General features: G+C 43.1%; 1 protein-coding gene across 2 annotated transcripts; it reads right to left on the minus strand.

Annotated features, from left to right (window-relative positions):
* Positions 1-531: 531 nt before the first annotated feature.
* On the minus strand, positions 532-24985 carry LOC115176587 (CREB-regulated transcription coactivator 2). Of its 2 annotated transcripts, XM_029736661.1 has the most exons (14): positions 24716-24985; positions 21239-21340; positions 20918-21028; positions 20644-20705; positions 19479-19547; positions 18969-19069; positions 18749-18775; positions 18468-18597; positions 17308-17546; positions 10250-10728; positions 9028-9561; positions 3489-3563; positions 3148-3349; positions 532-2885 (listed from the first exon to the last, which is right to left on the minus strand). In XM_029736661.1, exons 1-14 carry the CDS (start codon positions 24887-24889, stop codon positions 2686-2688), a joined length of 2505 nt encoding a protein of 834 aa, XP_029592521.1. In that variant the 5' UTR covers positions 24890-24985; the 3' UTR covers positions 532-2685. The 2 variants fall into 2 exon arrangements, with proteins under 2 accessions (XP_029592521.1, XP_029592522.1); XM_029736662.1 differs by lacking the exon at positions 19479-19547.
* Between the last annotated feature and the right edge of the window lie 437 nt (positions 24986-25422).

A 25422-nucleotide genomic window follows, 5' to 3' on the forward strand; every position in this document is an offset into this window, starting at 1 on the left:
TTGCAAACCCACACTATTACTGTTGGATAGGGGGCAGTAGTGAATGGGTTTTTACCATTGGTTTGAGTATCAAACCTCTTCAACCACCACTCCTGTCAAAACAGATTTGCATTTGGCTCATATGATCAGTGTAAAAGCAATATGGTTGAAATAAAACATACCAGTAATTAGAAGTACTTCAATATCTGTCAATAAGGGGGTTAAACTCTATGTTAGCACAACTTCAGAACAGCACTACTTCATTTTAGGATGGATGTTACCACCAATCTATGATGTAACAGTTGCATACAGCTTTCTATATCCAAGTTGCAGCGCTTGTGTTTTATTAAGTCTGTCAAACATGACCCTCTTTCAGTCCACACTGGAAAGAAGGGCTGATTTCCATAATCTTTGTCATTATGAAAGTTAAACGATATTATCTCAAGCGCTCTAACTTCCTGTTGCTGCCACACAATGTCAAACTTACAGTAGTCTTTAGACACCAATATCAAAAATTGTCACCAAAGCAAAATATGACCATTTAAAAACGAAAAAATTTTTTGACAAAAAATGTATTTTCGCTACAATAGTATGATGCAAATGTACTATATGAAAAATTGTATTTGACAACTCCCAGACAGTCACACAAGACCATTTTGCATAGCAAATGGACTACATTGTTCAGAACTTGTTGCTTTTCAAATCATGCAACCGGTTTCAGGGTGTTGCGGAACCAAACAGCTTCTCTTCTTAAATATATTCTCAGTTATTTATACATTTATATACAAAGACATATACCACCTTTAATTAAAAAATAAAACTTCATAGTAATAACTACTTTGTTACATAAAAATATGTTACTATAATCTGGCTATGGCCCTTGCTGTGGCAAGACAGGTGCAGCAGGTGGGAGGGGTTAGAGGTGTCAATCACAGTGGCTAGGATTACCTGACTAAAACGGACACTAAAGCTCCAAGGCCTTAGGATAGTAGTAACAGTTACAATACATACTATGGCAAAAATGTTGCTATGCATTCGTCTACTTGGTTTTGGCCTTGCCGTTTCCCAATTACTCAATGATAAAACATATAACTCCAATTCATGTCATTGAAATGCATTGAGGGCTTTTGCCCCCTCTTTCTTTTTCATATCAACAATGCCAATTCTCTTGATGGAAGGCAGACACTTTGTGAATAGTACACATTTAAAAACAAATGGGGACTGTACAGAAGAGGGTAGGTCTAAGATCTAAGGGGGAGCTATAGCAGGATAGCAGGCACACAGGGGTGGTACATAGCAAAAGGTCCTCGGCTTAAACTTACAGAGAAGCTCCATGGTATAGAAGCAGGCTGGCAGAATGGCAACAGCTGCCATGTTGGGACATAAATACAAAAATAATACACAAATGTTTGTCACATACACCAGATAGGCGCAGTGAAATGTGTTATTTTATGTGTTGTTTTTATAGACAGGAGAGTTGGATAATGGACTCTAAGGACTACTTGATTCAATATGAGGACAATATCCTTAGACAATCGATTCAGTTATTTTTTTAGATTCGGAACCATCAAAACGATTCGAGTTAACAGACGTCAAATGAGAAAGGTCAATTTTGCTGTGTCTTGAACACAGACAGCGATAATCTTACAGACGAATATGCCGTCCAGACACTAAAATGGCCATGTAAGTGCCAACTTGTCCTGAGGGACTGAGAAAGTCACCTCTCCAAAAAAACACTTTCTTCTCTTTGTCCGTTGAAAGACTGAACTATATCTGAACTATAGCTAGCAAGGTCTGCCATTGAATTACCTTTACCAAACTTAAATAAAATAGAAACACTTAATGACATGTCAATTGGCCACTATTGGTTGAACAGTCTCTGGTTGGGTTGATGTAATCCATAAATACCCCAGATCTACTGTATGTTCTTGCAGTAGAATGATGGCAAACATAGCTGATATTCCAGCCTCCCCATACTGGCGTTGGAATGATGGAACACCGACAAAGCCGAAATACCAGTCGGGAAAGTCCTGTCTTATAGAATGCATATTGTATGGTTTTCAAGACGGCATTTTCAAGTGTAACTGACCTCATGCGTGATCCCTGCATTTATGCATTATCCGAAGTGCATTTGTTTACATGCAGATAAGACTCGTACAAGCTAATGCCAATATTTTCTTTTTTTCTCTTAAGCATCACAAGTGCGTTTTCGATAAATGCCTGGATGTAGCGGAAAGAACCTTGAACAAACTTGCTCCACCACTGACATGTCAGTCCTGTCCTCCAACCTTCCCCACCACCACATCACCTCACAGAAAGCATGTGGAGAGGTCCCCACTAGACCAGGTGCCTCCAACTCTGGTCCTGGAGAGCATGTAGAATTCTATTCAAGCCCAGCATTAACACACACGATTCAAATAATCAAGGTCCAGACTGAAGACTGTGATTAGCTGATTATTTGACAGGTGTATTAGTACTATGGTGGATCAAAAGCCTGCTCCCCAGTTTCTCTCCGGGACCAGTCAGACAACCCTGCACTAGACCGTCCAAAACCTCCCACCTGACCTCTTATTCACAGATCCTGTGGTTGGGTCAATCGCCAAGGAGGGGTAAGCAAAGCAGGGCTCAACCCCACCTGTTCCACTTCAGCCCGGGGTTGTTCCAAGCCCCTTCCCTCCTCAGTATCCACACTAGGCGGGGGGGGGGTCACTTGAGGCGGTCGGAGCGGAAGGAGTCTTCCACGGCGGGGTCAGTCAGCATGAGGTCCCCATCCAGCATGCCCAGCCCCTCAAGGGCCAGGGGGTCCATCCTGAGGGGGTCGTCCAGGGCAAAGGAGTCCATTTCAAACCCTGGCACGTGGGACAGAGCGCTGGCGATCTCCTTGGAGAGGCCCAACGAACTGTCTCCTGGTGAAGAAAGAAAAGAGGGCTAGTAATACATAATAATAAATGTTCCATTTAGCAGACGCTTTTATCCAGTCATGTGTGCATATGTTTTTGAATGGGTGACCCCAGCAGGAACCGAATACACAACCCTTGACATTGTAAGTGCCATACTCTACCCACTGAGCCACTCAGGATTAGTGTTAGTTGTAGTTATATTTATATACTTGGAAAGCATTCCTCTCCTACAAGGGAGAAAAAGCCGAAGTGGTAGCCCAGATCTCACCTGTGAGAATGATGTTAGGGACGTTGTGGCATCCTTCTCCCCCAAAGTTCTGGTTGTTAAGGTGCTGCCTATCCCCTGAATCGTGGAGCTCCAGGAAGCCATGGTTGGAGTGGTAGAATTCCTCCTGGCCCTTTCCACCACTCCCACAGCCTAAGCCACCATGGTTGAATGACAGGCTGTCTCCCGGAGTCTCCATGTTGAACTGAGACGGGAACAAAACACCAAACGTGAACTCAGGCAGACAAATACAGTACAACAGAACTCAGCAATGAAAGCAGAGGTGCAGTAGTCAATATAAAAATGAGCCAGAGAGAAATAAAGTGTCTGCAGAAATGGTATACCTGCTGGTTCTGTCTGGAGGCGATCTGCAGGCCCAGGTAGGGATCATCCAACAGAGAGTTTAACAGTAATGTGTCCTACAACACAAAACACAGGTACTTTAGTGTAAAGACAGAACAACACGTCATACCAAGTTATGTTGAGTAACATCACCTACAATATGTATTGTAGTAGTGAAGTGGGGCTTCATTGATGCTACATCCTACAGGCCAATTTCACTGTGGTGTCAATGTCACAACCCCCCAGCACACAAAGATAGTCTGCTCTCTGGACTGCTATTAATAGAGCCATTCAACAGAGCCCAGGATCCATTTCACCTCACTTGGGCATGACATCAGCGTCCCCTCTCAAGTTTCACACACCACATTCTGCAGCTAAAAGAATTGTGTGCATGTTCAATGACATCATCTGTCAGAAGGATGTTGTGAAACAAGAGCATTGGAAATGTATTGAGAAGCTATACAGGTCCAGGAAATGTGAAGCATCAAGCAGGAAATTGTTGAGCCAAAGTTATAACATGGCCTCTTGAATAGCCTAAGTTCTGTTTTAAATACAGCACCAGTCAAAAGTTTTTTAGAACACCTACTCCTTCATGGGTTTTTCTATATTTTTACTATTTTCTGCATTGTAGACAGTGAACACAAAACTATTAAATAAGAAATATGAAATCATGTAGTAACCAAAAAAAGTGTTAAATCAAAATATATTTTATATTTGAGATTCTTCAAAGTAGCCACCCTTTGCCTTGATGACAGCTTTGTATTCTCTCAAACAGCTTCATGAGGTTTTCCTGGAATGCTTTTCCAACAGTCTGGAAGGAGTTCCCACATACAAATGAAATCGGAAGTTTACATACACTTAGGTTGGAGTCATTAAAACTCGTTTTTCAACCACTCCACAAATTTGTTGTTAACAAACTATAGTTTTGGCAAGTCGGTTAGGACATCTACTTTGTTCATGACAAGTAATTTTTCCAATAATTGTTTACAGACAGATTATTTCACTGTATTCCAGTGGGTCAGAAGTTTACATACACTAAGTTGACTGTGCCTTTAAACAGCTCGGAAAATTCCAGAAAATGATGTCATGGCTTTAGAAGCATCTGATATGCTAATTGACATCATTTGGGTCCATTGGAGGTGTACCTGTGGATGTATTTCAGGGCCTACCTTCAAGCTCAGTGCCTCTTTGCTTGACATCATGGGAAACTCAAAGGAAATCAGCCAAGACGTCATAAAAATAACTGAAGACCTCCACAAGTGTGCTTCATCCTTGGGAGCAATTTCCAAATGCCTGAAGGTACCGCGTTCATCTGTACAAACAATGTACGCAAGTATAAACACCATGGGACCACGCAGCCGTCATAACGCTCAGGAAGGAGACGCGTTGTCTCCTAGAGATGAACGTACTTTGGTGCGAAAAGTGAAAATCAATCCCAGAACAACAGCAAAGGACCTTGTGAAGATGCTGGAGGAAACAGGTACAAAAGTATCTATATCCACAGTAAAATGAGTCCTATATCAACATAACCTGAAAGGCTGCTCAGCAAGGAAGAAGCCACTGCTCCAAAACTGCCATAAAAATGCCAGACTACAGTTTGCAATTGCACATGGGGACAAAAATCGTACTTTTTTGGAGAAATGTCCTCTGGTCTGATGAAACAAAAATATAACTGTTTGGCCATAATGACCATCGTTATGTTTGGAGGAAAAAGGGGGAGGCTTGCAACCCAAAGAACACCATCCCAACCGTGAAGCACGGGGGTGGCAGCATCATGTTGTGGGGGTGCTTTGCTGCAGGAGGGACTGGTGCACTTCACAAAATAGATGGCATCATGAGAAAGGAAAATTATGTGGATATATTGAAGCAACATCTCAAGACATCAGTCAGGAAGTTAAAGCTTGGTCGCAAATGGGTTTTCCAAATGGACAATGACCATGCATACTTCCAAAGTTGTGGCAAAATGGCTTAAGGACAACAAAGTCAAGGTATTGGAGTGGCCATCAAAAAGCCCTGACCTCAATCTTATAGAAAATACGTGTCGGCAGAACTGAAAAAGCGTGTGTGAGCAAGGAGGCCTACAAACCTGACTCAGTTACACCAGCTCTGTCAGGAGGAATGGGCCAAAATTCACCCAACTTATTGTGGGAAGCTTGTGGAAGGCTACCCGAAACATTTGACCCAAGTTAAACAATTTAAAAGGCAATGCTACCAAATACTAATTGAGTGTATGTAAACTTCTGACCCACTGGAAAGTGGTGATCCTAACTGACCTAAGACAGGGAATTTTTTCTGGGATTAAATGTCAGGAATTGTGAATAACTGAGTTTAAATGCGTTTGGCTAAGGTGTATGTAAACTTCAGACTTCAACTGTGTGCTGAGCACCTGTTGGCTCCTTTTCCTTCATTCTGCGGTCCAATTCATTCCAAACTCAATTGGGTTGAGTTTGGGTGATTGTGGAGGCCAGATCATCTGGTGCAGCACTCCATCACTCTCCTTTATGGTGAAATATTCCTTACACAGCCTGGAGGTGTGTTTTGGGTCATTGTACTGTTGAAAAACAAATGATAGTCCCACTAAGCCTGAGCTGACATGGTAAAAATCTGTCGTTCTGGCCCTGAGCAAGGCAGTTAACCCACTGTTCCCCAGGCACCGAAGACATGGATGTCGATTATGGCAGCCCCCCACACCTCTCTGATTCAGAGGGGTTGGGTTAAATGCGGAAGACAGTCGTTTGAATGCATTCAGTTTTACAACTGACTAGATATCCCCTTTTCCCTAAGTGCAAACCAGATGGGATGGCATATTGCTGCAGAATGCTGTGGTAGCCATGCTGGTTAAGTGTGCCTTTAATTCTAAAATCACCAACAGTGTCACCAGCAAAGCACCCCCACATCATCACACCTCCTCCTCCATGCTTCACGGTGGGAACCACACATGCAGAGATCATCTGTTCACCTACTCTGCGTCTCACAAGGACACAGTGGTTGGAACCAGAAATCTGAAATTTGGACTCATCAGACTAAAGTACAGATTTCCACCGGTCTGTTGTCCATTGCTCGTGTTTCTTGGCCCAAGCAAGTCTCTTCTTATTGGTGTCCTTTAGTAGTGGTTTCTTTGCAGCAATTCGACCATGAAAGCCAGATTCACACAGTCTTCTCTGAACAGTTGATGTTGAGATGTATCGGTTACTTGAACTCTGTGAGGTGCAGTTAATTGCCAATTTCTGAGCCTGGAAACTCTAATGAACTTGCAGCAGAGGTAACTCTGGGTCGTCCTTTCCTGTGGCAGTCCTCATGAGAGCCAGTTTTATCATAACGCTTGATGGTTTTTGCGACTGCACTTGAAGAAACTTTCAAAGTTCTTGAAATGAACAATATTGACTGACCTTCATGTCTTAACTTCCCTGGGCTAGGTGGGACGCTTGCGTCCCACCCTAGTCAACAGCCAGTGGAATCGCGTGGCGCGAAATACAAATACCTCAAAAATGCTATAACTTCAATTTCTCATGACTATTTTACACCATTTTAATACATGCATGTTTTGTTCAATCAAGTTCATATTTATATATAAAAAAAACAGCTTTTTACATTAGCATGTGATGTTCAGAACTAGCATACCCACCGCAAACTTCCGGTGAATTTACTAAATTACTCATGATTAACGTTCACAAAATAGAACAATTATTTTAAGAATTATAGATAGAGAACTCCTTTATGCAAACGCTATGTCAGATTTTAAAATAGCTTTTCTGCGAAAGCACATTTTGCAATATTTTGAGTACATAGCCCGGCCATCACGGCTAGCTATTTTGACACCCACCAAGTTTGGGGCTCACCAAACTCAGAATTACTATTAGAAAAATTGGATTACCTTTGCTGTTCTTCATCAGAATGCACTCCCAGGACTTCTACTTCAACAACAAATGTTGTTTTGGTTCCAAATAATCCATAGTTATATTCAAATACCACCGTTTTGTTCGTGCGTTCAGGTCACTATCCTAAGGGTGGCGCGAGCGCATTTCGTGACAAAAAAATTCAAAATATTCCATTACCGTACTTCGAAGCATGTCAAACGCTGTTTAAAATCAATGTTTATGCAATTTTTCTCGTAAAATAGCGATAATATTCCAACCGGGTGACGTTGTATTCATTCAAAGGCTGAAAGAAAAAAATGGAGAATTCTCATGAACGCGCATCTCCAGTGTCACTGTCCCCAGGCTGACCACTCACAAATTCTCCTGCTGTTCTTCGCCCAGAGACAGCAGACACCCCATTACACTTTCTGGCGCCTTCTGAGAGCCAATGGAAGCCTTAGAAAATGTCACGTTACAGCAGAGATGCTGTATTTTCGATAGAGATGCAACAGAAGGACAACAAATTGTCAGACAGGGCACTTCCTGTATGGAATCTTCTCAGGTTTTGGCCTGCCATATGAGTTCTGTTATACTCACAGACACCATTCAAACAGTTTTAGAAACGTCAGTGTTTTCTATCCAAATCTACTAATTATATGCATATTCTCGTTTCTGGGCAAGAGTAGTAACCAGATTAAATCGGGTACCTTTTTTATCCGGCCGTGCAAATACTGCCCCCTAGCCCCAACAGGTTAAAGTAATGATGGACTGTCGTTTCTCTTTGCTTATTTGCTGTTCTTGCCATAATATGGACTTGGTCTTTCACCAAATAGGGCTATCTTCTGTATACCACCCCTACCATGTCACAACACAACTGATTGGCTCAAATGCATTAAGAAAATAAATTCCACAAATTCACTTTTAACAAATTGAAATGCATTCATGAACCTGGTTGAGAGAATGTCAAGAGTGTGCAAAGCTGTCATCAAGGCAAAGGGTGGCTACTTTGAAGAATCTTAAATATATTTTGATTTGTTTACAATTTTTTGGGGTTACTACATGATTCCATGTGTCATGTAATAATTTTGAATTCTTCACTCTTATTCAACAATGTAGAAAATAGTAAAAATAAAGAAAAACCCCTAACTTTTGACTGGTACTGTATATCCCATGACAGCAGAGTAATGTGTCATGTGTAAAGAGATAAAGATATTATACTATTTGAAACTTGAGGATGACACACACTAAGAGGCTGAACAGTGATCAATTTGCATGGCCAAATGTATAAATAAATCAGCTGATTATACAAATATACAATACAAAATAGTGAGCTAATTCTAGTTAGATGACAGAGTGAACTCTTAAAATATGTCCTGGTGTGACCAGAAGCCATCAGGCTGACACTGGTTATGGTCTTCATAACAGATGTGCAGATGATTACGTCATCCAGATCATTCTAGTTGACCTCAGTTTTTATCACAACCAAAAGTTAACAACATTGCGCTTGCTTTAAAACCATGCGTTTACAAAGACATCAACCCATGCAGGCTGTCATGCCCCTCTGCCCCGGAGAGGTGAGGTAGAGTAACAGTGACAGACCGATAGGAGGACATAGAGGAAGTTCTGGCTTCATGCGGCCAATTGGCAGGAGTGTGTTGTATGGGCTGGCACTAACTCCACTCACGTTGTAGAGGCCCAGGTCTGTGGCCAGGGAGTGGCTGATGTGCTGCAGCTGGGGAAGACTTCCCTGCTGCCTTTGCTGCTCCATCTGCTGCTGTTGGTCTTGCTGGTCCTGTTGTTGCTGCTGCTGTTGCTGCTGTTGGGTCGACTGCGGGTCTTGCGTCTGCAGGCACTGGGAGTTCTGGCCCTGCTCACCCTGCTTCTCAATTTTGACCGACACCCTATGCTGCTGCTGCATCTGCTGGTTCTGGACATTGCGCAGGTTCTGCAGGTGCAGCTGCTGGAGGGCCTGCTGAGACTGGGCACGTTGCTGCTGGTGCAGCTGGTATTGCAAATGCAGCTGATGGTGTTGGTGCTGCTGCTGTTGGTGCTGCTGCTGTTGTTGTACCACGGACGGCTGGGAAAGCTGTTGTCCTGCCTGAGAGGCCTGCTGGGATGCTGGAGGACCTGGCTGATGAAGCTGCTGCTGGGGTTGGCTGAAGGGGTAGGGAGGGAGCCTCTGGTCCATGGGCAGTTTGCTGGTGTCCAGAGGGACGCCCTGGGAGGAGAAACGCACTGGTTGGAAATGGAATACGAACTCAATTGGCATGCAGGTCAGCCAATGTTATGGTGCCATGTAGGCTTGAGCGGGATACAGTATAAACTGGGGTATTTTTGAAATACCCATGGCATGATTTTCAATACGTCAAAACAATTGAGCTAGTTTTTTCATAAATTTGAATATTTGTTATTTTTAAATAAATATCTACAGTCAACTTGTGCACTAGGTTAATAGATAAACAGCATTAGCTACCCTTGCATGCTGACGAAAAGGGCAGTTTACTTAAAAACTAGCAGTATTTCAATCTTCTCGATTCATCATAATTAGAAGTACAGTGCCATCTCCCATCCCTGGGCTGAGGTACGTTTTTCGAGCCATATCTTGCGCTGGCTCCGTGGTGTCCACATTCTGGCATAGCACAGTTCCAACCAGAGAGAGAAGTAATTAACGTCTAGTCAGGTTCTATTGGCTAACTAAGTGGCTAGCTTGCAAGATCAATCTTCTTGGTTACAGCAGAGACAAATCCCCTCCTGGATCAAAATCCCTGATGTCTACTATTTGTTTTGTGTGCGCAGCACAGGAACGGCATGAAGGTATGAACATCTGGATACCGCCTAACCCCAGGGCAGTCTTATTCTGTCCTGTGATTAAATCATGGTAAAAGGAGAACGTAGGTAGACATTACCTGTGTTATGGAGGACAAGTTAGGAGAGATGGTGGGGGAGAACTGTTTTGAGTGGTGCCGGCGAGACTCCCCTCCCATGGGTAGGATCAGAGGGGAGAGCTGAGCTCGTCTCCGTGGCGACGTGCTGAGTGGCGACTGCCCCTGGCTAGTTAGCAATGGCGAATAAGAGGAGCACGAGCCGGACCCTCCCACCCCGCTACTGTAACTAGGGTTACTGGCTGCGTTCTGGAGGGACTGGCCACTCAGGGAGGAGTTGCTGAGGAAGGAGTGCAGGGATTGGTTGCTCAGGGAAGACTGGAGGGAGGGGGAGGAGCTAAGGGAGGACTGCAGGGAAGGGTTGCTAAGCGACGAGTGCAAGGAGGTGGAACTGAGGGAGTTGGGGAAGGAGTGGCTGCTGAGAGATGATTGGATGTTGGGGTTGCTTAGCGAGGACTGCAAGGAGGGGTTACTGAGAGTGCCCTGAAGAGATGCCAGGAGACCTGTTCAAATAAACAAGACGGATAAACAGATCTGAATATATAGCTACATAAAATAAAACACGCATTTTGAGTCGTGGTGTGAAAAGTTGTGGTAATGCGTACATAATACACTGAACAAAAATATAAAACGCAACATGTAAAGTGTTGGTCCCAAGTTTCATGAGCTGAAATAAAAGATCACAGAAATGTTCCATATGCACAAAAAGCTTATGTCTCTCAAACTTTGCGAACAAATTTATTTGCAATTGAAAAGGAGTGGGACAAAATTGTACAGGCCACAATCAACAGCCTGATCAACTCTATGCGAAGGAGATGTGGGAAATGTGGTCACACCGGATACTGACTGGGTTTTCTGTTACACGCCCCAACCTTTTTTTTAAGGTACTGTATCTGTGAGGAACAGATGCATATCTGTATAACCAGTCATGTGAAATGTTTTATTATTTTAAATTTTTTATTTCACCTTTATTTAACCAGGTAGGCAAGTTGAGAACAATTTCTCATTTACAATTGCAACCTGGCCAAGATAAAGCAAAGCAGTTTCGACACAAACAACACAGAGTTACACATAGAGTAAAACAAACATACAGTCAATAATACAGTAGAAAAATAAGTCTATATACAATGTGAGCAAATGAGGTGAGATAAGGGAGGTAAAGGCAAAAAAAGGCCATGGTGGCAAAGTACATACAATATAGCAAGTAAAACACTGGAATGGTAGACTTGCAGTGGAAGAAAGTGCAAAGTAGAAATAGAAATAATGGGGTGCAAAGGAGCAAAATAAATAAATACAGTAGGGGAAGAGGTAGTTGTTTGGGATAAATTATAGATGGGCTATGTACAGGTGCAGTAATCTGTGAGCTGCTCTGACAGCTGGTGCTTAAAGCTAGCGAGGGAGATAAGTGTTTCCAGTTATAGAGATTTTTGTACTTCGTTCCAGTCATTGGCAGCAGAGAACTGGAAGGAGGCGGCCGAAGGAGGAATTGGCTTTGGGGGTGACCAGAGAGATATACCTGCTGGAGCGCGTGCTACAGGTGGGTGCTGCTATGGTGACCAGCGAGCTGAGATAAGCTGGGACTTTACCTAGCAGGGTCTTGTAGATGACCTGGAGCCAGTGGGTTTGGCGACAAGTATGAAGCGAGGGCCAGCCAACGAGAGCGTACAGGTCGCAGTGGTGGGTAGTACAGTGGGGCAAAAAAGTATTTAGTCAGCCACCAATTGTGCAAGTTCTCCCACTTAAAAAGATGAGAGAGGCCTGTAATTTTCATCATAGGTATACTTCAACTATGACAGACAAAATGAGAAAGAAAATCCAGAAAATCACATTGTAGGATTTTTTATGAATTTATTTGCAAATTATGGTGTAAAATAAGTATTTGGTCAATAACAAAAGTTCCTCAATACTTTGTTATATACCCTTTGTTGGCGATGACACAGGTCAAACGTTTTCTGTAAGTCTTCATAAGGTTTTCACACACTGTTGCTGGTATTTTGGCCCATTCCTCCATGTAGAGCTCCTCTAGAACAGTGATGTTTTGGGGCTGTCGCTGGTCAACACGGACTTTCAACTCCCTCCAAAGATTTTCTATGGGGTTGAGATCTGGAGACTGGCTAGGCCACTCCAGGACCTTGAAGGAGTGGCTTCGTAAGAAGCATTTCATTGCCTGGGCGGTGTGTTTGGGATCATTGTCATGCTGAAAGACCCAGCCATGTTTCATCTTCAATGCCCTTGCTGATGGAAAAGACCCAGCCATGTTTCATCTTCAATGCCCTTGCTGATGGAAGGAGGTTTTCACTCAAAATCTCACGATACATGGCCCCATTCATTCTTTCCTTTACACGGATCAGTCGTCCTGGTCCCTTTGCAGAAAAACAGCCACAAAGCATGATGTTTCCACCCCCATGCTTCACAGTAGGTATGGTGTTCTTTGGATGCAACTCAGCATTCTTTGTCCTCCAAACACGACGAGTTGAGTTTTTACCAAAAAGTTCTATTTTGGTTTCATCTGACCATATGACATTCTCCCAATCCTCTTCTGGATCATCCAAATGCTCTCTAGCAAACTTCAGACGGGCCTGGACATGTACTGGCTTAAGCAGGGGGACACGTCTGGCACTGCAGGATTTGAGTCCCTGGCGGCGTAGTGTGTTAATGATGGTAGGCTTTGTTACTTTGGTCCCAGCTCTCTGCAGGTCATTCACTAGGTCCCCCCGTGTGGTTCTGGGATTTTTGCTCACCGTTCTTGTGATAATTTTGACCCCACGGGGTGAGATCTTGCGTGGAGCCCCAGATCGAGGGAGATTATCAGTGGTCTTGTATGTCTTCCATTTCCTAATAATTGCTCCCACAGTTGATTTCTTCAAACGAAGCTGCTTACCTATTGCAGATTCAGTCTTCCCAGCCTGGTGCAGGTCTACACTTTTGTTTCTGGTGTCCTTTGACAGCTCTTTGGTCTTGGCCATAGTGGAGTTCGGAGTGTGACTGCTTGAGGTTGTGGACAGGTGTCTTTTATACTGATAACAAGCTCAAACAGGTGCCATTAATACAGGTAACGAGTGGAGGACAGAGGAGCCTCTTAAAGAAGAAGTTACAGGTCTGTGAGAGCCAGAAATCTTGCTTGTTTGTAGGTGACCAAGTACTTATTTTCCACCATAATTTGCAAATAAATTCATAAAAAATCCTACAATGTGATTTTCTGGATTTTTTTCCCTCATTTTGTCTGTCATAGTTGAAGTGTACCTATGATGAAAATTACAGGCCTCTCATCTTTTTAAGTGGGAGAACTTGCACAATTGGTGGCTGACTAAATACTTTCCCCCCCACTGTATATGGGGCTTTGGTGACAAAACGGATGGTACTGTGATAGACTGCATCCAATTTATTGAGTAGGGTATTGGAAGCTATTTTGTAAATGACATCGCCGAAGTCGAGGATCGGTAGGATGGTCTGTTTTACAAGGGTATGTTTGGCAGCATGAGTGAAGGATGCTTTGTTGCGAAATAGGAAGCCAATTCTAGATTTAACTTTGGATTGGAGATGTTTGATGTGAGTCTGGAAGGAGAGTTTACAGTCTAACCAGACACCTAGGTATTTGTAGTTGTCCACATATTCTAAGTCAGAACCGTCCAGAGTAGTGATGCTGGACGGGCGGGCAGCGATCGGTTGCATTTAGTTTTACTTGTATTTAAGAGCAGTTGGAGGCCACGGAAGGAGAGTTGTATGGCATTGAAGCTCGTCTGGAGGGTTGTTGACACAGTGTCCAAAGAAGGGCCAGAAGTATACAGAATGGTTTGGTCTGCGTAGAGGTGGATCAGAGAATCACCAGCAGCAAGAGCGACATCATTGATGTATACAGAGAAGAGAGTCGGCCCAAGAATTGAACCCTCTGGCACCCCCATAGAGACTGCCAGAGGTCCGGACAACAGGCCCTCCGATTTGACACACTGAACTCTATCGGAGAAGTAATTGGTGAACCAGGCGGGGCAATCATTTGAGAAACCAAGACTATTGAGTCTGCCGATGAGGATGTGGTGATTGACAGAGTCCAAAGCCTTGGACAGGTCAATGAATACGTCTGCACAGTATTGTTTATCGATGGCGGTTAAGATATCGTTTAGGACCTTGAGCGTGGCTGAGGTGCACCCATGACTAGCTCTGAAACCAGATCACATAGCGGAGAAGGTGCGGTGGGATTCGAAATGGTCGGTAATCTGTTTGTTGACTTGGCTTTCGAAGACCTTAGAAAGGCAGGGTAGGATAGATATAGGTCTGTAGCAGTTTGGGTCAAGAGTGTCCCCCCCTTTGAAGAGGGGGATGACCGCAGCTTCTTTCCAATCTTTGGGAATCTCAGACGATACGAAAGAGAGGTTGAACAGGCTAGTAATAGGGGTTGCAACAATTTCGGCAGATAATTTTAGAAAGGGTCCAGATTGTCTAGCCCGGCTGATTTGTAGGGGGTCCCGATTTTGCCGCTCTTTCAGAACATCAGGTGACTGGATTTGAGAGAAGGAGAAATGGGGAAGGCTTGGGTGAGTTGCTGTGGGGTGTGCAGTGCTGTTGACCGGGGTAGGGGTAGCCAGGTGGAAAGCATGGCCAGCCATAGAAAAATGCTTATTGAAATTCTCAATTATAGTGGATTTATTGGTGGTGACAGAGTTTCCTATCCTCAGTGCAGTGGGCAGCTGGGAGGAGGTGCTCTTATTCTCCAAGGACTTTACAGTGTCCCAGAACCTTTTGAGTTTGTGTTGCAGGAAGCAAATTTCTGCTTGAAAAAGCTAGCCTTGGCTTTTCTAACTGCCTGTGTATATTGGTTTCTAACTTCCCCAAAAAGTTGCATATCACGGGGGCTGTTCGATGCTAATGCAGAACGCCACAGGATGTTTGTGTGTTGGTTAAGGGCAGTCAGGTCTGGAGAGAACCAAGGGCTATATCTGTTCCTGGTTCTAAATTTCTTGAATGGGGCATGCTTATTTAAGATGGTGAGGAAGGAATTTTAAAAAAAATAACCAGGCATCCTCTACTGAAGGGATGAGGTCAATATCCTTCCAGGATACCAGGGCCAGGTCGATTAGAAAGGCCTGCTCGCTGAAGTGATTCAGGGAGCGTTTGACAGTGATGAGTGGAGGTCGTTTGACCGCTGACCCATTACGGATGCAGGCAATGAGGCAGTGATCGCTGAGATCTTGGTTGAAAACAGCAGAGGTGTATTTAGAGGGCAAGTTGGTTAGGATGATATCTATGAGGGTGCCCGTGTTTACGGCTTTGGGGTGGTACCTGGTAGGTTCATTGATAAATTTGTGTGAGATTGAGGGCATCAAGCTTAGATTGTAGGATGGCTGGGGTGTTAAGCATGTCCCAGTTTAGGTCACCTAGCAGCACAAGCTCTGAAGATAGATGGGGGGGGCAATCAGTTCACATATGGTGTCCAGAGCACAGCTGGGGGCAGAGGGTGGTCTATAGCAGGCGGCAACGGTGAGAGACTTGTTTTTAGAGAGGTGGATTTTTAAAAGTACAAGAAATCCATTGATAAGAATTTATTTCAATTGACTGGTTTCCTTATATGAACTGTAACTAAAATCTTTGAAATTGTTGCATATTGCGTTTATATTTTTGTTCAGTTTAGAAGACTACAAACATCAAAATTCAATGAAAACGTATTGCAACATTTCGTTGTTTTAACATTTACTTTTACAAATTGCAAACAGTTTGTCTCCTGGTGATCATATCAGGAGGTATAACGCTAGCTCAGTCCCCTGAAGAGGCCCTGAGCTGCAGGGTGCATCTCAAGAGTCAAACTAGGTTTCCTTTCATTGTCTCCTATCCTTAATTTGCACTGATGTAAAAGAAATAGAATAATACCAGCAAATATCTGACAAGCATTCACCATACTGTTTTCACCTGTTTCCGTCAGTGACGAAGAGACAAGACGAGAAGAGCAAGCCACCTCAGACTATTGACATGAACCCTAGGCCTTGCCTCTAGACTGAAGTTAACATTTCCTGTGTGTGGTAGGCCAAATCACCTCAACCCAGCTAAGGTCAGTAGGGCCATATAAAATCTGTTTAATTTCTTGCCTGATTCCGGTTAGTTTAATTTACCCAAATTCCGTAGAGTTTTTCCAGGTCTCCATTTCCCCCGTTTTTTTTTCAGGCTTTCACTCAAAATGACACTTGAATTGAAAAACAACTAAATGGGATTTTTTAAGTCCACAACCACATAAGGAGACCACTTTTGAGGTCTGGGAATGTTTTGGGAATTATTCAGTGTAGTTACCCTTTAAATCCAGCGCACACTTAGCAAGAGGCTGTTCAGCTGTGTTTTTGTTATGATAGAGTTTGCAAAACAAACACCCACTGGATTGATGCAAATAATCATGATATCATTCTGCCAGGTAGGCATAGGCTTTGCAGTTAACATTTAATTTAGAAGGTTTTTGGGAAAGCCTTTCCATCTACCAGAAGACTGTTTTCATTAGCATCATCGCTAACAGCTAACAGCTACACAAAGTGGTAACTGCACGCACCGCACATACACAGACGGGGGAATTCTCGTTGCCTCTTCAGAAAGTTGCAGGAAATACATATCACTGATGCATTCTAGTCATGTCTTATGATAAACCTGGGCAAATTAATTAATTTTCACTACATTTCGTTGACTCCCTACTAAGTTCAATAATTTTTTTTTTTTTTAAACATTGTTGAATTCCATTTTATTGTCAAGAATATCTGATTCTGTCCACGTTCTTCGCATCAGGGATTTTTTAGGGCCCTAGGACAGCTACTTTTTCCGAATGCACAGCCCTGCACTTAACCTCCACTTTCACTTTCTAAATAAATCTTACACGCACCCACCTAAATGAATATCGGCCTGTCTCCCTCTTGCACCAACACCCACTAGCTTCCTCCGTTTGATTCACAACTTAGACATTTTAACTTGTGTGACAGAAAGGGTTGTATTGTTCCTAGCATGCCTGCATGAGCGCACACACTAACATACACACGAGAGAGGTGCTGAAGATCAACATGACATACAATAGCACACACACTCTTCAGCCTGTGTCCCACAGCCCCTCCCTGTACCTGGTGAGTGGCGGAAGGCGTTGCTGGCATTAATGCCCAGCTGGGTGAGGGTGGAGGCCAGGTTGCCCGTGCTGCTGCCCCCACTCAGGGATGAGGGGTAGCCCGGCTCGTCTGGGTCCAGCGGGGTGGGCAGCGGCGACGGGAAGTGCAGGCTGGAGAGGTCGGGCAGGGAGCCCCCCGTGTTCAGGGCTGAGGGGGCATGGGGGGTGCTGGACTGCTGGTCCGGGGAGGGGAAGATACTGGAGGAGGAGATGGAGAAACTATTTAGAAAGACAAGAGAAACCACAGTGGTGTCTCACATTCGGCAAGAATTAGACACTGTGGTGCGTGTGATTTCCAGACAGACAGGGTGAGCTCAGCGTCCCAGAACTAAACTGACTCACACCCAACATCAGCCTCCAGACACACGCAGCGAGAAAGAGAAAACGACAGAGAGAGAAAAAGAACAGAAGAATAGACCGAGGGGAGAAAGCGAGCGAGAGAATAAATTACAGAGGAGAGAAAACAAGGGGGAAAAAAAGACATGGGAGATAAAGAGCAAGTGAATGAGAGAGGGTAAAGAAAGTCCACTACACACACATTCCAATCTAAACCCCAGCTATGAGAGAAAGATAAAATAATGTGCAACGGAAAGGCTACGGGGGAGTGGAACGTCATGTCAACCAACCCTCTGTATCCCTGGTTACACCGACTGCTAGTCATGACCAAGAAGAGGAGGATAGACAGAGGCTGAAAACGGAGGAAGATATTTCAAATGGCTGTTTCAATGGAGAACAAATGGAGATTGAGCAGAGGCTTTTACAGCAACAGATAGTGTTCAACAGAAAATCAGCCATGGATTAATTTGTCATACCTGAGGGCACACGCTAGCCATAGTACAATACTGTGTCTACTATCAGACTCCCCTCCATATATTGCTGCTTCACATTAAATTAAACAAATTACATTAAATGTAAGCAGCAACGACAAATTACATTAGGTCTACATTAATGGACAACATCGCAGGTTTTTATAACCATGTGTCTCCACTGAAACAGATTACTGTAGATAATTAATTTTGTTCAAACTTGTAGAGCCACAGACATTTCCACATAAGTTATTCTATCCTGTGAGAAAAGCTGTAGAAATGACTTGGATGTGTTTTAGAAGGATTGACTTACTTGATACCAGGAACTTCACAGGACTTGGGTCGAGAAGACAGCAGGGGCAACTTCTTGGTGTCCCAGGGCTTGAGCAGTTTGCCCTGATCCATAACGTTCTCCTCAATGGGGGGAACTGGGTACGGAAACACTGTGGGTGACAAACATGATTGAGGAAATCAATTCACTGTCTCCTTGTCACAAGGATTTCTTTCCATTGTCAAGATTATTTGTGGTGTGTTTAAAGTAGGTGTTAGTGTACATCGATGTTAGTGTACATCGAGTGGGACTTTTAGACTCACTTCTTCTCCCCTCTCCTTCACTCTGACCTAGAGGAGCACAGAGAGATACAAGTCAGAGCACTGGGGCAAACTGGGAATGGGCTTAAGGCACAATCACACTTAAGCAATTATAACAATATGGTAATTTAGCAGACACTTATCTCAGTGGCAAACCCTCAACTCCCACTCCGATTTGTTAACTAAAAACATGCTGTTGGTTTAGTCTTTAGTGAGTCCTCACCAGTGAGTCTGCCCTGAGGGGTGAGTGTGTGTCCAGCGCTGAAGGGGTCTCCCGCAGGGGGGTTCATCACACTGGTGTGGAGGGCAGAGTCTGAGTTGGTCCTGCATCGAGAAAAGGCATCAGGAGAGGAGAAATATATATCCAGGGGGTCTCTTTCCATTGCCACATCAACCAAACATTCTCCAAACAGGAACCAACTACTCAAGTCAATCCATGACTCATTAGAAAAGTCATCCGGTAACCACATCATGACAATCACCACTTACTTGACTTTTACTTCTACTCAGCCACAAACTAAATCCATCCATGGTATATTGGAACTCAGTCTTAAATATCAATTCATTCAATATAAAAAGGATCAACACATACAATATATAAGCTCTTGGAAGATCTTTGAATGGCCATATCTCGCACTGGCACAATCGTCTGTTAATGTCTGCCCCAGGACAGTAAGTTGATGCCCTATGTTGAGGGGGAGAAGAGAAGATAGATGGAGAGGGTGGGATTCACCTGTTGAGTGCCATGGTAGGGAGGCGAAATAACTGGCTTTTGTCTCCTGGGAAGTTGCCCGAACAGTTCCTTTCGTGATCAACAACAAAAATGGCCATTATTCTCCAGAGAAGGATAATACATTTTTAAAAATGTAAAGAGAAAAGGCTTGGGACGAACGACGAGCATAGGAGATGCAGAGACAGAGGGAGGAAGAGAGGGAGATTGACATTCTACAGAAGACATGGCGCATCCCATAGACACTTTTCACTCATGTAGGTGGATACAGAGAATATTGAGGGAATTGAGTGCATTTGTGGGTGTGTGTTAATGCATGCTCCTGTGCACGAATGTATGCATTCACAAGAGTGAGCTTGCGCTCATGCGTGTGTGTGCTCATGTGCTTCTGTAAGACTGGCTATTATGAGAGGTTCTTAAATTCTCTGCTAAAACGGGGTCTCGCAGCGATCAGTTCACGTCAGTAGAACTTACGAGGCTGTTTATCAGTGTTTCCAGACCCCAGTGCTGTTCTGGAAAGAATCGGACAGACTTGTGCCGACTCCACCACAAACAAGTTTCAGGAGCAGCTCCCTCCATTCACCTGATTAATGGAGGCCATTTCCCAAAGCGCAGCATCCAAGCGAGCGGGGATGAGAAACGCTGGTTTAGAGCGGCCTTCATTTTATTCATGTGTCAACGCAAATTTATAAGTCATCTTGACATGCCTTTATTTTTTACAGAGATTAAGATACAAGTGGAACTGTTGGGAGGTGTGTAAGAGTCATAATTTCATGTCAAAGCCAGTTTTCCTTTCTCAAAGAGTATGTCCTTTTCCATTTAGCAGAGAAATAAAGAAAAGAAAGAAGAGGACTGGCAAGAAGGGAAAAGAGGTGGGAGTTTCTAAAACTTGAAAAAAAAAAAGAGTGTAAGTGTATTCGGATGCCAGAAAAAAGGGAGGAAAGTGGATTAAATAAAACTAAAAGTTCTGAAAAGCAACTGAATTCAAGGCTATGAAGGAAAGCTAAAATCAGGCATCTTGTTAGTCAGTCCCAATCGCGTTAGTATGCATTGTTACCAAGCTATAATGCTGCAGAGAAAAACAACTAAGCACAATACATCAAAAATGAACAGGCTTCCCTAGGGATACCCATGTCTGAGCAGATTGGGTTCCACTCCAGAACATTACCTTCTCCAACTGGTGTCCGGAGGTGGGGACAGATAGGCTGAGTTATACGGAGAGCTGTCCACCTGAGGAGCACACAAGTCAAGACAACAACTAAATCTACTCTTCTCATCCACAATCAAGGATTTGGTCAGCACAACATAGAAAATGACAAACTAATATATTATCAAAGCAGTCCTTTGCCTAAGTAGAGCAAAACTCTGGATTAGCTGCTAGATTGTGCTTTGTGGAATACCACCCGGACTCTGGTCTCAGAGGTATTGTGAAGGATACTTACTCTCCTGTAGGGACGCACTGGGGAGATGAAGCGTCTGTCCCTCTGGACCCGCTCTACCAGGCCGTGGTGCCGTGTAGAGCGACTGGAGTCCAGGTTAGAGTGGAACAAACCCTAAGAGAGGGGGAAAGATGAGGGAAACAAGTAGGAGAACGGAGAAACAGAAATGGAGAAAGGATAAAGAGGGGTGCAAGACAGAGAGATGCCATGGTGTTTAAATTGGTGTCAAGTGATTGTATGGATAGATTTTTAGGCTATATATTAAATGTGGACCCCCACACACACACAGAGGATGAAAAAAAAAAAAAGGTGAGCCTCTCTCACCTGAAAGTCGCCTGGGTTCCTGCCAATCTGATTAACGTTGGGTAGGGAGCCCCCATAGTACGGGCCCTGGGTTCTAGCTAGACGCACTTTCTGAGCCTGGATCTGGAGAACAAAGACACGATGGAGACTTTATGCATACCTAATATCTTTTGTAAGACAAACTGCAATACTTGTGTCCTTGAAATATTTCACTGCTGGATTGCTGCATAGCCTACACAGAGACAGATGCCACAACAGTGGATTGAGATAATCAAATGGGTAACAAGATCATCAAGAGTTTGTTGTAGTGTGCTTTATCACCTGCAAAGCTGTGGTTGTCCTATGTCACAATAGAATGTTTGAAATGAGCTGGTTGGTTCTTTTAGTAAGACACTGTCTAGCCATTTTCATTAATGACACAGCCAAACATCTTGGTGTCTTTTCAGACCTTTTTCTTTTGAGTAAGAACTTAACACATTATAATGTGCTGTCCTGCCTCTGACATCTTTCATGCAGTCTCTCAACCTTTGAAACAGAGGGCAGTGAGTTCATCATTGTAAAAGATATGGACAATCATTCACAGGGAAAACCACACTTACTGAGGAAAAGCTGTTAAATTATTATTTCTAAGAAAAATAAGAACTTTGAAAACAGTCACAAAGCAACAATATCCCCACCAGCATACTGGATATTGCTATTGCTAATAACACCCAGGAGTTGCCTAATAAATTTCAAGTTGGACAAAACATTTCCAGTGAGGTGACAGTGAGAAAATACTGCTTTGTGTACCTCCCAAATGAGACATTGGCAGTGTAACATATCATTATGACAGCAGAGGAATTTGAGAAAAGGTCTTCATATGACATAAGATTAAATCTGCCCTTACACGGTTCCCTTCCCTCCTGAAATGGATTCATATGAACCACCACTGTTCCAGATTAGACCTACTGTGTCATATTTTACAAACCCATATAAAAATGCCCAAAAGCCTTAAAGCTGGAATCCTTAATTTTGAAACTGTGATTTTACAACAACAAAGAAGTTAAAGAACACTTTTTTCCCCCTCTGACATGATTGCACCAGCGATAGAACAGCAGATTATGTGATACAATTTTTACTATGATGGGTGACGCTCCTCACCTTCACTTCGTCAACAAAACAAATGCAATAACAATGGCCATGGGGCGAAAGGAGAAGCTGTTTCCCCTACTGCGGATTCAATCCCCTCTCTTTTACATAGGCCTAGCCACAGGCGAATACGATTACAGTAGCTAGAGCTTTCAGTATTCATCACACTGATGACAATATGAATTCTCCACACACATATACAGGCTGTACAACCAAACTGATGAATAAATACAATAAATGAATGGAAGTGGGCAAATCCATGGTAACAGATTTGCACAAACTCGGATTTATACCAAACAAAAAAACATTGATTTATAAGTTTAACAAACCATAGAACTCTATTCACAAGTACTACTTTTAACAATTTCCACTGAACATTTTACAAAAGCACATTTACAGGATGAACTGTGCAGATACAAAGTCTGGAAACAGAATAAAACTGAGTGAGAATTTACCGAAATTCTGTTATCAAACTTTGCACCTGCACAGTTATTCCACTAAATGTTTTTTATTTACTGAGTAAATTGTTCAAAGTAGTCATTGTGCATAGAACTGCATGGTTTGTTAAACTTTGAAATCAATGGTTTTTGTTTGACATACATTTTAAAGTGAAGTCTCAGCGTAATTCTATACTACTTTACTGTGTAGTTTGTGCCTGCTCACTCTCACGCACACAAAGCACATCAGTTTCGCAGCATGCGCCGTCTCCATTTACCGGTAACTGCGCCCCTGCCTTGCTATTAGGCTGATTGGACCACCCTGACAAAAAGTATATTAGATGGGGAGGTTGTAAAGGACGAGACTCAACGGAATTCCCAGAAAAGGCAGTGGTTGAGATGGCAAAGGGGAATTACCGTGAATGAAGGAAGTGGGGTGTTATGAGCGGTTGGGATGAGCCAAGACTTGAGCCCTTGAATGTGCTGCCCAACAATGCAATTTATGAGAGGGTGAGTCTTTGGGCTCCCGAGTGGCGCAGCGGTCTAAGGCTGCATCACTACAGTGCCTGGTTTGAATCCAGGCTGCATCACATCCGGCCATGATTGGGAGTCCCATAGGACAGCGCACAATTGGCCCAACGTCGTCCGGGTTTGGCTGGGGTAAGCCGTCATTATAAATACGAATTTGTTCTTAACCGACTTGCCTAGGTAAATAAAGGTTAAAAAAATTTAATCACTTAATTTGATTTGCCCTCATCTCCTTTCTATTCCTTCTTCACAGTCTGCATCCCATTCACCTCAAAATGTATAGGCTATTCGTAGAGGGGGGAAATGGTGGGCATTAACATGTTTCTAAAAGATTGAATGTTCAAAAAAAGATGTTCATAAATTCATTAATAACCAAATTAATAATTCGTATCTGTTTGAAAATCAGTTCAAGCTTATTTACTTCAAATTGAAAGATTCCTATAATAAACTCTGGGGTGTATTCATTGTCTTGCAACGGAAACCTGTTTAAGAACCAAACGTACACAAACAGAGCAAACGATGAAAAACGGGGGGAGACCAAACGGAATTTGCCCAATAGAAACTCTCGTTTTCGTTGAAAAAAAAAAAGTTTGTTTGGAGTAAACGGCTAGTGTTGCTAAACGTTTTGCAACAGAATCGGCGTAATTAATACAGCAGTGGAGTTCCTATAAACACACCATTTTGTGAATGTTAAACTCAGTGGAAAAATAATTGAGTTGGTTGCAGTATGCCAAGAGTTTGCAATCTGTTCTGCTGTGGTGGTTGACAGCAGCCACTATGAACCACTTCACTTGATGCACCGTCTATTTGACAAACTAGCTAACTAACTAGCTCAGCACTGAAAATCTAACGTTAAGCCTAAACATGGCTGGTAACTAACGTTATCGACCAATCACACAGTTCAGCAGTTCTTAGGTAGTTTGGTTTGTAAATGTGGGACAAACTAAAATATATTCAAGTTAGTTAACTACAATGTCTCGTTAACATTAACTCACTACGGGTAGGCAGCTAGCTAACGTTAAATAAGTAACGTAACGAACTAGTTAACGTTAGCTACTGAATTTGAAATACTATTTAGCCACAGGTGGCTAACTCAGGGCTAGCTAAATCGTTTATTTACGCTAACGTTAGTTAACTAGCTAGCTGGTTCGCGTTCCACTTTTGACAAGTTAGATAAGATAGCAATCAACATCGCAGTTAGCTAGTTAACTTTAAGTAGGTGAAATAACTAGACATTCAAACTCCAACAGATGAGGCAAGTCGTAGATAACGTTCATTATTGGCTAGAGTTAGTTAGCTAACGTTATATTAGTTTATAATTTTCGTATTTTTTTGTTGACTCTTGACAAGCCCCGGGCCTGTACTTACTCCAGCTTTCCTCTCCTGCCTCCCCCCTCCGACTTACCCTGGTAGAGGTGATGTCCATCATAACCTCCTGAAAAGCGGCAGTCTCTTCAGCCTGGCGTTGGGTATGTAGAGCTATTTTCTCGCTAAATTTTCGGGGGTTCGATGCCCCAGACCCAGCACCCGAACTGGGTCCTGCTCCGGGTCCACAACCGCCTACATCCGTAGCAGACATCTTTACCGAACGACTTCACGCAGTGGGATGATCTGACTTGGTCGTCACTAACGTTAGTTACCATAGCCACAAAGTGATACGGGCCGCCTATTTCTACAATGTATCTTCTTAAAATGTTATTTTAAACCTAACATGAAAAACACAGTTAACCTTAAATGAAGACCAAAAAGCTATTTTTTGCTTTCATGAATTTGTACGATACAGCCAATTTTTACTTTATGGCTGTGGTAACTAGCTAGTCGAAACCATCTGACTTGTGGGAGGAGAAGGTCAGAGCGCCCAAACGCAATCTGGGGCATGTAGTTTATTTTATTTTTATATAATGCTAAGTCAACACAGACATTACAGTTCTGTATAATGGATATTTTGGATATTGATTAAAAAACGTACAAAAATAAAATAAACACACTATTGTATTGGTTGGTTTCCTCAAAATAAAAGGGCTGCATATAAACCAGATTATTCAGTAGTAAAATACACTGGTTGTCTGATCACTATCGTACTCATCACAAATCCTATCACTCTCCAGAGGA

This window comes from Salmo trutta, chromosome 37 (genome assembly GCF_901001165.1).
Source record: "Salmo trutta chromosome 37, fSalTru1.1, whole genome shotgun sequence".
Taxonomy (NCBI): Eukaryota; Metazoa; Chordata; class Actinopteri; order Salmoniformes; family Salmonidae; genus Salmo; species Salmo trutta.

Coding starts and splice junctions, on each gene's coding strand:
- LOC115176587 (XM_029736661.1), bottom strand. CDS start 24,889: ATGTCTGCTACGGATGTAGGCGGTTGTGGACCCGGAGCAGGACCCAGT. Junction 18,598..18,748: donor TGAAGGAGAGGGGAGAAGAA/GTGAGTCTAAAA, acceptor TGTCACCCACAG/TGTTTCCGTACCCAGTTCCC. Junction 17,547..18,467: donor TGTGAAGTTCCTGGTATCAA/GTAAGTCAATCC, acceptor CTCCTCCTCCAG/TATCTTCCCCTCCCCGGACC.